At 42.3% G+C, this 12,389-nt stretch overlaps 1 protein-coding gene across 6 annotated transcripts in view; it reads right to left on the reverse strand.

Moving 5' to 3' along the window:
- PRDM10 (PR/SET domain 10) overlaps positions 1 to 12,389 on the reverse strand; it is a 95,368-nt gene that overhangs the window by 33,319 nt on the left and 49,660 nt on the right. For 4 of the 6 annotated variants that reach the window (XM_077894184.1, XM_077894183.1, XM_077894186.1 and 1 more), the window contains 4 exons: positions 10,250 to 10,475; positions 8,249 to 8,490; positions 6,537 to 6,740; positions 1,183 to 1,255 (listed from right to left, as the gene is read on the reverse strand). In XM_077894184.1, coding sequence (XP_077750310.1) covers positions 1,183 to 1,255; positions 6,537 to 6,740; positions 8,249 to 8,490; positions 10,250 to 10,475 — 745 coding nt within the window. The remainder of the gene's footprint in view (positions 1 to 1,182; positions 1,256 to 6,536; positions 6,741 to 8,248; positions 8,491 to 10,249; positions 10,476 to 12,389) is intronic. The other 2 variants (XM_077894185.1, XM_077894182.1) reach the window with 1 other exon arrangement.

Below are 12,389 nucleotides of genomic sequence, written 5' to 3' on the forward strand. Positions count from 1 at the left end.
ATGCAGCCAATGATTCTATCAACCATGCCTATGTCTTGATGCCTCGATAAAAGCTCTGGACACCGAAGCTCAGGTGAGCTTCCCAGGTTGGTAATCATACATCAACGTGCCATAGAGGTGACATGGCCTAGGGACATGGAAGCTTCATATTTGGAACCCACACAAACCTTGCCCTGAGTACCTCTTCATGGGGATGGTCCTGAGGTGTATCCTTTATAGTAAAACTGTAATCTTAGGTAGAGCACTTTTCTGAGTTCTGTGAGTCATTCTAGTAAATGATCACACCTAGAGAGGCTCTAGCTCCCTAAACTGTAGTTAGTCGGTCAGCAGTGCAGATGGCATGGGGACCCCAGAGCTTGCAGCTGGTAGCTGAAGTAAAGAGAGTCTTGTGAAAGACTTAAGACTTGCGCTTAACCTGCAAAATGTGACCTAACCCAGGTAAGTGTCAGAACTGCCCTGCACAACCCAGATTTTCAACTACAGTGAAATATATGGATGAATTATAGCATATTCACACACTAGACTACCAAATAGCAATGCGGATGAACACATTACAAAAATATGCAATAATATGGATAAATCTCAAAACATGTCGGGCAAAAGATCCTCAGAACATATATAATTCTAGTTATATGAAGTTTGGTAATGAGCATCCATGGTATTAGAAGTCAGGATATTAGTTATACTTGAGAGTGAAAAAGGCACAAGGGACCCCCAAGTACTGGGCACGTTCGGTTTCTTGATCTGGGTGCAGGTTACACAGGTATGTTCACTTTGTGAAAATCTTTGGGCTGTATCCTTACAATTTGTGCACTTTTCTGTATGTAAATTATGCTTCAGTAACATTCACATTAAAAACAAAGTCAATGCTTGCCTTGCTAATGTTCTCAGGGATGATTAAATCTAGATAGAGATTGTCCTCAGGTCTAGGTTCTAATTGAGTATCTGGAAGTTTTCATTATATTAAATGCTATTTTCCAGCCACTCATGAAAGAAATGTAAATATGTCACTGTCGATTTGATCCTAGAATAAGACAAGGATGTGTAGCTGAAAAAAAAAAAAAACCTATTGCAATACCTTCTTAATATATTGAGATTGGAAAATTGGATGTTGCATAATGATGTAATATATACAATTTAGAATTCATATAGAAAAGAGAAAAGACAAAAAAGTCCAACCACCTTTCCTTTCTTCCTCAGAAATGTCATGAATTTTCTGGTTCACAAACTCAGCATAGGATGCAGCATACCACACCTGCAAGAACCAAGCACATCATCAAGAACTAAAGGACATCACCAGATGTACTTTGCATGCTTAAATTCTTTCTGCTGCTTACACCAAACAAGTCTGGTTTTCCCACAACCCACGAAAAACAAACAACAACAACAAAAATCCACACTGTGAGCTGATCTCTTTAACACCAGATGGTCAGTCAGGAAGTCCATTTGCCAAGACACACTCACTGTGTGTTTTCTTTTTCCTTTTTAAAAAAAATTGTTTTTGTTATTAGAACAACTTCACAAGAGATAATAGTAATAGTCTCTTCATCAAAATAAAACACAGCCTCTTCTGGTTGTTTTATCTGCATGTAAACATGGGTTTTTACACAGCTGGAGTCAGAGTGACATCCACCACAACATGTCACCAAACAGCTCTTGCTGGGATCACAGATGATGATTCCCAACGCTACCACATCCTCCTGAGTCTCTTCTTCCCTCCCTCCCCCATTGGCTGCCTCTGCTCAGTCTCCTTGTCTGGCTCTTCTTCCTCTCCTTCCTCTCTACGCAGCCTCAGAGCTTCATCAAATCCAGAGCCTTCTTATTTTTCCCTAAAATGGTCACATCCATTTCCAACCAACTCTAAATTAGTATCTCCACCCAGATTCTCCCTCTCTGTTCCCTCTGTGTATATCCTACTCCCTGCCTAGTATTTTGCACTGAACTGCTTCACAGACGGTTCAAACTTGATATATCTAGAATTGAATTCTAGATGCTTCCCTATCGCACCCCCCACCCCTACCCATCTTCTCCATCTCAATAAACACCCTGCCTTTCACGCAGCAGTTCAGACTGGAAACCTAAAAGGTATCTTGGATTTCTCTGTGTTCTTCTGTCATTCTTTTGGGAAGAAAGGTGTGAACTCCTCAGATGCTCTCCATTCAGTCTTCTCCCACCATGATCCATGCCAAGATGAGCTAGCTCTTGCCTGGTCTTCTAACGGGTGTCTCCTTTTCCACTTCTGCTCCTTCCGATCCACTCTTCCCACAAGAGCAGAGAAGGCTTCTTAAAACACAATCGGATTTCATCTCTCGCATGCCTAAGCAGCTTCTTGCTCATAAAAAACCTGCAACGCTCAATGAAGGGCTCGAAAGGGCTCCATGACCTATTCCAGCTCCTATCCCTCTCGCTGTCTCCCTGCTTGTAGTTCCTCACACAGGCCAAGGTCTGTCCCACCCCAACCTTCATCCCTGCTCTTCCACCATCAGGAGTGTTGGGTTCTTCCCCTTGGCCTCCCCTGCCCCTTCTATACCACTGGCCCCTCCCTTCCCGATCCTCAGCCCTCAGCCTAATTATCCTCTCCTCAGCAAGGCCTTCCCTCTCCAGCATTTATAAATTGGTCCCTTTCCTGATACCTGCTCTTTTTGGACCATTTGTTTCCTTCATAGCACTTAACCACTCTGTGTTATTACAGCTGACCCTCAAATAACAGGGGTAGAACTCCCTGGGTCCACTTACACACAGATTTTTATAGTACAGTACCATAAATGCACATCCTCTTCCTTATGATTGTCTTAATAACATTTCTTTACTCTGGTTTACTTTACCGTAAGATAATACATACCACATATGAAGTATGTGTTAGTCAACTGTTTATGTTATTGGTAAGGCTTCTAATTAACGGTAGGCTATTAACAGTTAAGTTTTTGAAGAGTCAAAAGTTACATGTAGATTGATTTTTCAACTGCTTGAGGGGGCAGTGCCCCTAATCCCATTTTGTTCAAGGGTCAACTGTATTTTTTTTAAAGATTTTACATATTTATTCATGAGAGACACACAGAAAGAGGCAGAGACAAAGGCAGAGGGAGAAGCAGGTTCCCCATGGGGAGCCCGATGTGGGACTCAATCCCAGGACCCTGGGGTCACAGCCTGAGCTGAAGGCAGACACTCAACCACTGAGCCACCCAGACATGCCTGGGTCAACTGTATTTGCTTACTTACATCCTTCTGCCCACTTTCCCTCTAGAATACAAGCTCTCTGAACACAGGCACCAGTCTATCTTTTCCTAGTGTCTAAAACACAATAGGAGTTCAATATATTAATTACTAAATGAATTAACATGTATAATTATTATGGAATACTATTTTAACTATATGGAAACATTTATATCAAGACTCCATTTTTAAATACGGAGTAATATTCTACAGAGTCTGTGTTCTATAATTTACTTGACCATGACGTGTAGTTGGATTTTGAGATAATTTATCATTTTGCTGGTATAAATTCTACCCTAGTCCAGCAATTCCAAGATGTATATTTTTCATATTTTAACATCTCAAAAACCATCTCATGGTCCATGGCATTTTGCAATCACTGCGGGGATGTAGTTTCTTTTACTAACTGCTCATTGCTCCTGCACAAACCTAGCCAAGCTCTTTACGTTGTTCTCACCTCATTCAGTTATGTGCCCCTCTGGCACACCATGACTTAACACTTGACCAGCAATGCGAAAGAAGGCAAAAAAATAAAAAATAAAAAAATACATATATATATTTGCCATCTGCCTGAGGATGAATAAAAGAAATGTCAAAGCAATGCAAGGCTGGTGTGATCACCTTGCAGGACCCCTGTTAATACATCAAACATCAAATTGTCTGAAACTTCCCACTGACTTCATCAAAAGCCACTTAACTTCCAAAGGTAGGTATTTTAATTGAGGAAAAGACATAAATGGGTCCAGTCAGTAGTGGGAAAGCACAGGGTTGAAACTTGTACAGAAATGCCATCAATCATTTGGGAAAATACCCCAGAGATGATAGCAGATCACTTATTTTAAAAATAATACAGCATCATCAACAACTTGATGGCACAGAAGATGACAGATATACAAAACACAAACGTCCATGACAAAGTAAAATAGTGATTCAGTTTAAAAAAAAAAAGACTGAACACAGGCAGTTTATACAGTAACCAATTTATTTTGCTTATATGTGCCTTTTTAAGTATGCAGAAATATAACAGGATTTCAAAATTATCTCTAAATAAGTCTAATACAGCTCCTGCAGTAAGTAAAAAATTACGTTTTGGTGATAAAAATAAGCACTATAACCTAGCTTAGATAGCAGCATTTTTATTAATGGCGTATTAATGGTTCATCTTAAAGTCATGGGTGTTTGAATCAGTGAAACACAGCATTATAGAATTAGAATGTATCTGGCTCTATCTTTGTTTATAATTATTTCCTCAGACTAATTTTCAAGGATTAGGTTTATTCAGCCAAGAACATTTTTACTATACACTGCCAGAAATATTTTATAAAATATTGCAATTCTGTGACAAATGTCCCTATTTTTTAAACCTTCACATTCCCTGTACTGTATCCATTTATTTTTGCTAATTTAACAAAAATAGTAACTCATAGTTGTTTTAAGGGTTTAAAATTATTAACATTGAAAAAAGTACTTAACATTTCTTTACTAAAAGTGTTTCTCTTCCAAATAAAGTCAATTCCCAGCATTCATGTGTCCATGTGGATACCAGAGAGGTTAGAGGTATTTTCACTTAGTTTTCATTTTCTTTTTGTAAGATTTATTTATTTATTGGGGGTGGGGGGAAATAAGGGCAGAGGGAGAGAGAGAGAATCTCCAGCAGACTCCCACAGAGCACAGAGCCAGACAGGAGGCTCAATCCCATGACCCAAGACCACGACATGAGCCAAAGTCAAACACCCAGCTCAACCATCTCAGTTTTTATCCTTTTTTTTAAGGTTTTATTTATTTATTTATCTGAGAAAGAGACAGAAAAAGAGAGCAAGCAAGGGGAACAGCAGAGAGAGAGAGATAAGCAGATTCCGCACTTAGTGCAGAGCCCGCGCGGAGCCCGACCCAGGGCTCAATCTCAGGACTCCAATATCATGACCCCAGGGCAGCCCGGGTGGCTCAGCGGTTTGGCACCGCCTTCGGCCCGGGGCATGATCCTGGAGACCCGGGATCGAGTCCCACATCAGGCTCCCTGCATGGAGCCTGCTTCTCCCTCTGCCTGTGTCTCTGCATCTCTGTCTCTGTGTGTCTCATGAATAAATAAATAAAATCTTTAAAAAAAAAAAATCATGACCCCAGATGAAATCAAGAGTCTGATGCTCAACTAAATGAACCACTCAGGTGCTCTCAGTTTTTATTTTTAACCTTTTAACTTGTATTACAAATACTTCTCCCATTCTGTTGCTTCCTTTTCATTCTATTGTTTTGGTTGTCCATTATGCTGAACTATTATATTCTTATTTAATTGTTTCTGCCTGTCTTTACCTCTACAGTTCTATCTACTGCTTTGAGAGAGAGAATAATCTCCCCTCCACAGGCAAGAAGTATTCACTTCAGTATCAAGAATTTATTGGGGGGCGCCTGGGTGGCTCAGGGGTTGAGCGCCTGCCTTCGGCTCAGGTCATAATCCCAGGGTCCTGAGATCGAGTCCCACATCGGGCTCCCTGCATGGAGCCTGCTTCTCCCTCTGCCTGTGTCTCTGCCTCTCTCTGTGTGTCTCTCATGAATAAATAAATAAAATCTTAAAAAAAAAAAAAAGGGAATGTATTGGGATAGATGATGTGAGATATGAATCCCCTTTTACAAAGACACAGGTCTTATACAGCTTTTGAACAAAGTCTAGGTCTTTGTTCTCCCCCTAAAGACATACCTATTTCTCACTTTTACCACATCGAAGCCCTGTGTAATTCAATGTTCATTTACTGATAAAATCATTTCTCATCTCTTTTTCATCTATATCTGGAATGTTCCCTTAGAATCACAACAGAATTTTCATTATGTCATCAAAAGTTAATATTTAGACAAATTCCTACAGAGTTATCCCCCCAAAAAATATATTCCTGAAATCAGAAGTCAGTGCCTATTATTTGGGTAAAATGAAGTATTGAAGCAAAGAAATCTAGCCGGTACACCTAAATTCCATTTTTTTGAGATCCCCTGTTTCCAGCTAATTCTTCAGTGTGTAAATAATGTTAAGTGACCCCAACTTTAATCACTCCAAAAAAACCAGTCTGCTCCCCAAACACGACTACTTCTTTACGCTAGGGCCTAATGCCTTAGTGGAGGCCTTTGACAGACCCAAAAGTCATGTACTTTTCATTCTGTTTTATCCATAGGATTGTTATAAGTGTACTGTACACAGCAGGTACTCAACACATAAGTGAATTATAAGGAAAGGACCATTTTTATAAGAATCCCCCTTCAGAGGAAAAAAAAAATAAGAAAAGCATTAAACGGTCACTATTCCTAACAAAGGTACCCCTGACCCAGCACTATACCTTCAGTTCTTGTTTGGGTTCTACGTTCTTTATTGTTGTGTAATACACATGGTGGCCATACTGGTAAGCCACCAGGTTCTGCTCCAGGTGGTTCTGGGCTGGACGTACAAACATCATCCAGTTACAAAGGGTCTCATCAGACAATTCAAACCACAGGTCTTCATGCAAATCCCTGTCTTTTCTGTCCCCTTTGTCAAGAGAAACCTGTAACCAAAGAGAAAACAAAAAGCCATACCAAAAAACAAAACAAAACAAAATAAAAACAAAACTTTTAATATGATATACATTAATGTAATAATATACAAAATACCACTCCTTAAAGTAACCACATATCCTGATCCTTCCTTTTGTATCTAGAAAGATACAGTGTCTTTGCCAGTGTATCTGGCAAGATTGTGTCTTGCCAAATATAAAAGGAAAGGGCCACTTTTTGAAGACTCACCTGTAGCAGAATCACCTGGCAAAATGTTCAAGTTAATAATATCACTGTATAGCTTTAGGTGAGGCTTCATCATTAACACATCAACAAATACTACAAATAAGCTGAGAAATGCAAGCAAAATACTCTCTAGTTCTGTAAAAGTTGCTTACTTCAGGGATTCAACTGCCTTTATTTATGATGAGTACCTTCGTGATATGTATTTCTCTTTAAAAAATGATATTCTTTCTTGAAGGTCTTGAGCATTTACCGAAGAAAACTTCCCCATGACAGCAAAATGACTGCTCAAAAAAAAAAATCAAACCCCAAAAACTCTCCCTTCCTGCTGCCCTTTCTTGGTTCTCCAGAGTAGCTCTCCAAGAAGCAGACAACACAGGTGTTGGACAGAAGCAAGAGCATCAAATGTAAAGAAGAGAGATCAATATAAATATACTTTAACATACAGTGAACTATTCTTTAACAAAAGATTCAACAGGACAGACCTGTTTCAAAAACTGACAAGGGGTTTTCCTGAAAATGTTATTGGTACTTAGCAGATTACACGAGTCTACATCAAATTAATTTAAAGAATAAAAGAAAAAGTGGTCAAAACCCCTATTATGGACTGAATTGTGCCCCCACCAAATTCACATGTTAAAGTCTTTACCCCTCAGTATGTGACTATATTTGGAGATACGGCTTTTCAAGAGGTAACTAAGTTAAAAGAGGTGATTAAGGCATCAGAGTGGGTCCTAATCCAATCCAGTTGGGGTCCTTACAAGAAAAGGAGATAGGGACACATGGAGAGACACCAAGGATGCGTGCACACACAGGTTAAAGGCACGCAGACACAGAGAAGAGATGTTTGCAAGGAGAGAACAGAGGCCTTAGAGCAACCCCACCCTGCCGGCACCTGGCTGTTGGCCTTCCAGCCTCTAGCGCTGTAAGAAAGTAAATTTCCATTCTTTAAGTACCTCCGGTCTGTGGTATTTGTTACACCAACTCCAACAAACTAATCTGGCCCCTAAGAGCTACACCTCTCAAAATTATTCATATAATGCTTTAGGAGACTGAGATTGCGATCTCCAATTTAGTGGTGGGAGGGAAAATGTTTCCATTCAAAACATATTAAGCAGGAAAAAATAAATAAATAAAAATAAAACAAATTCAGCAGAGAAAGGAAAATACTAGCAAACAACTGTTATAGAATTGAATTAAGAGAACCAGTAAGAAAACACATGCGCCTTTAAAAGTTATCAAGAGCAAGCGTGAAATATGATAAAGCATAAATTACCTTCAGATGAATATAACAGTCTTTCAGCTCAGACTCCCTGACGAGGGGTCCCTCCACAGGGCCAAACTGGGTGCGCTTGGGAATGCGCCTTTTGGAGAACACCCCTCCGAGGAACCTATCGATGTAGAGGACCAGGGGGAGGCTTGCTCTCGCTCTAGTGAGCACAGGCCGGTTAGGGATGGGATGCAAGGGGCCATGCTTTGGGCACACTGAGGAATGTGCATTATTACACTCCTCACACCCTGCAAAAGAAAGAAAATTCTAAAGTCAAATTCCTCAACATCACTTGATCTCAGACACAAAGTTCTAACCTGAAAAATCCCCCATATCTAAGTTTGCAAGACCAAATTCAATTGACTACTACAGTTATACCCCTCATTCAGGTGTAGTATGTTAGCTTTCATAGACCAATAAAATCCCGTCCTGTTCCTCTGAAACCAAGCAGAATTAGCTTGTGCCTGCCAAAAATAATACACAGGCAGTGACTTATTTTTCTACTGGAGATTAAGTCAAACATAGCCCCGTAAATTCACAAATCAATTATAACAGATCTGAAGAGAGAAAAGAAAAAAAGAAGAGCTTATGAGGATAAATGCTGCAAAATCTGATGAGACAAAATAGTTGAATTTTAGACTTTGTAAATTATATCTCAGTAAAGCTATTTAGGAAACCCTGACAATACCATTCACTCAGTTTCTTCAAAGGGAGTCATAAAAGCCTCATTACCTGGGCACGTCTAACTCAAACAGAAGAGGTGCTGTACAGTTGGAGACCTCAATGCATATTGCGTGAAGATAAGGCTAAAATGAATGAATTTAGCATTCCATCCTTCATTCTCTTGAGTGACACAGTTAGCCTGGCCCAGACGGGTCCCATTTTCAGCTCCTTCTAGGAATGATCACTTTGCACTAAGCATCCATACTCACTCTTTCCCAGGGGCACCCACCTGTAAACTAACTGCCAGAACTAGATGGAAATGGCCACGAAACAGAGAAAAGTGCCTGGACCCCAGAGGCACCATACTCATGACCCTTAACACATTAATTATTTTGCCCAACTCCAACTGGGTGATGACCTGGCTTGGGAAATAGGAACTTCCCATTTCTCCTGTTCTTACTATTTGTAAGATAGAGTAATTTTATGGTATTTGACTAAGGAGTCCACCTTGAAAACTTATGAATTCAAGGAAAAATAAAACGAGGAAGTTCTCTATTGGATATGGAAATGAGCAGTGGCCCCATGCACATAGGCCTCACCATCACCACACAGAAGGTCCCAGGAGCCTTGGGGAGACCACAGAGCGCTGAACAGCCTCAGTAACTCAGATAAATGAGATAAGAATTTTGCCATAAGCATGAAAATTGATACCAAGGAGCAATCATTTGGCAGGTGGAAGCAGGAACCCTCCCACCCTCTCCCAAAGCAGGCCGCAGAGCGAGGCAGTCAGCCTTCTGGTTAACAGGGGGCACACTGGCACCAGACCACCTGAGTTTGAACCCTGACCCTCCAAACAACCGAACACAACCTCGGGAAAGCTACCCACCCGATCTTAAGACTAAGGAAAGCATTGATCAGCTTAGGAAATGTAAAGACTGGGGCCTGGAACATAACAGGCATGTTTAAAAGGTTACCGTGAAGAGAGGGGAGGCAGCAGAACACACTTGTTAAAGCTGAAACAGCCGAATAGCCCAGGAACATCCCAGAACCAGACACACTCACCCTAGTGGTTTGACAGCGCAGGCACCGGTGTCAGAGACTTGGGCTCCGAGCCTGACCCACCACTCACCCCCGGGGTGACACGGAGCGGGCTGCCTAGCCGCTTCTGACCTTCGTTCCTCCTTTGGTAAAATCGGAGCCCCCTGGAGAGCATCAGGCCTCCGGGGCAAGCCGGCACGAGCAGAGCACGCGGCCCGGAGTCTGCACACAGGAAGCCCTCGGCAGACAGCAGCCGTGTCCCCGGTGCCCGTGCTCGCACACGCTCGCGGGGCCAGCTCCACTTACACAAGTCATGCGGGTCGAAGGGCCGAGGCGGATCGGGTTCCCAGTCGTCCAGGTCTGTGTCCTCACCATCCTCCTCCTCATCTTCCTCGGTATCTTCATCCTCATCCTCGTCCTCTTCCTCTTTGGCCTCCAGTCTGCCCAGAGGGTTCTGCAGAGTTGCCAAAGGGTCTGAACCGTCCACACCCTCAATGGAAGGTAACACCTGGTTATGCACGGGTAATGAGGCCTGGACAAAGTGTAACCGGAAAGTTAGCGCACGTGTGCTTTTAGTTAGCTGGTACACACACGCGCACACACGCACCCAATACAAGGTTGCGGTGGGAGAGATTCTCCACATCAGTTCCCTTCATGACCTCGAAGACGAAACTCTCCATCTCTAGGCTGGAATGGATTTGCCTTCGCTGCGCTGTTGCCCCAAGGCGGGGAAACTGGTAGGAAAGCCCGGGTGCTCCCCGCTTTGGGCCTGCCCTGGCTCCCCAGACACTTCAAATACATAACAAGCTTTCCATACCCTCGCGGTGCATGTCGGGTGTCCTGTCTCAACATCTGAACTCAATTTTGAGTCAGGGGATCCCTCCTGCCTTTTCAGGTTGACCACAACACCGTGTATGTAGTGATCCGACCTGATCTTCGACCATTTCACTTTTAAAACTAAACACGTGGGGGATCCCTGGGGGGGCTCAGCAGTTTAGTGCCACCTTCAGCCCCAAGAGTGATCCCGAAGTCCCAGGATCGAGTCCCATGTCAGGCTCCCCGCATGGAGTCTGCTTCTGCCTCTCTGTGTGTGTGTGTGTGTGTGTGTGTGTGTGTGTCTATCATGAATAAAAATAAAATCTTTTTTAAAAATTAAAAAAAAAAAAAACACTAAACTAAACGCATGGGCAGCCCGGGTGGCTCAGTGGTTTATCGTGCCTTCGGCCCAGAGTGTAATCCTGGAGACCCAGGATCGAGTCCCACGTCGGGCTCCCTGCCTGGAGCCTGCTTCTCCCTCTGCCTGTGTCTCTGCCTCTCTCTCTCTCTCTCTCTCTCTCTCTCTCTCACGAATAAATAAAATTTTTAACAAGTAAAAAAAATAAAATAAAAATAAATGCATGGTAATAACACCCAGGTGGTAAAATTCAGTGGTCAATAGCCCTCCTTTCACACCCTTCAGAGAGGCTAAGGCTTTTAGGTAAGTGAGAGTTGCTTATTTGTTTCAGGTTGAAGTTAGTCTTTTGCAAGTAAGACAAGGTGTGGGGCATGTATTGGGTTACAACTACCTTACCAAATATACTGGCAAAAAATAAATGGCACCTTAAAAAGTTCACTGCCCAATAAGTGTCACAGGGTTCTAGGGAACCCCAGATTCCTTCATTCAATCTTATTTCTCCTTCCCAATTAGCACCATAAATCATACTCAAGCCACGTCCCTTTCCAGTTCAATAAATAAAGCAAGTTTTTTTAATGCCTACTCCACTTTTCTTTATCTTCCTCTGTTGTTGTCCTCGCCTAGAATGTTCTTGCCTCGCCAATCTTCCAAATCCTGTTGGGTTCCAGTGTCTCCATCAACCACCCTTGAGCACTCGAGCTCTCCCTGACTCTCCTCTCCTCTGATACCTGTAGCATCTGGAGTCATAGAATCCTGCCCTACAGCCTCGTTCAGCCTCTGCGCCAACATTTCATCACCTCACCAGGCAGCCCGAATCATTTGGACTCATTCAGTGATGGTTCTGTGGGGTCAAGGTCTCCCCGTGCGCATCTTCACACGGTGGCCAGGACCTGCACCTTTTCCCTCGAGGGACATAGAATCAGTGAAGACACTGAGTCCTTCAAATATTTTAAGACCAAAACCACTAATTTGCCCAATTGTTTTCCCATGGCCCAGTTTCCAGATCCCTCATCATTCTGTTGTCTTCACTTATCCCTTAATGGATTCCACATTTTTTAATGAATATGGCTTCAGATTACATTAACATTCATGACAGCCATTGTTCTACTGCTGACCCACTTTGAACTGGCAAATAACTAAAATCCCTGAGTCCTTTTTTTCCCCTCACATCATGCTATTAAGCCATTTCACTCCTCCTCATGACTTAAATAGCTGAGTTTTACTTAAGTGTATGTGGGGGGTAGGGGGGATTTTGCATTTATCACCAGTATA

Source organism: Canis aureus, chromosome 3 (assembly GCF_053574225.1).
Source record: "Canis aureus isolate CA01 chromosome 3, VMU_Caureus_v.1.0, whole genome shotgun sequence".
NCBI classification, from domain to species: domain Eukaryota; kingdom Metazoa; phylum Chordata; class Mammalia; order Carnivora; family Canidae; genus Canis; species Canis aureus.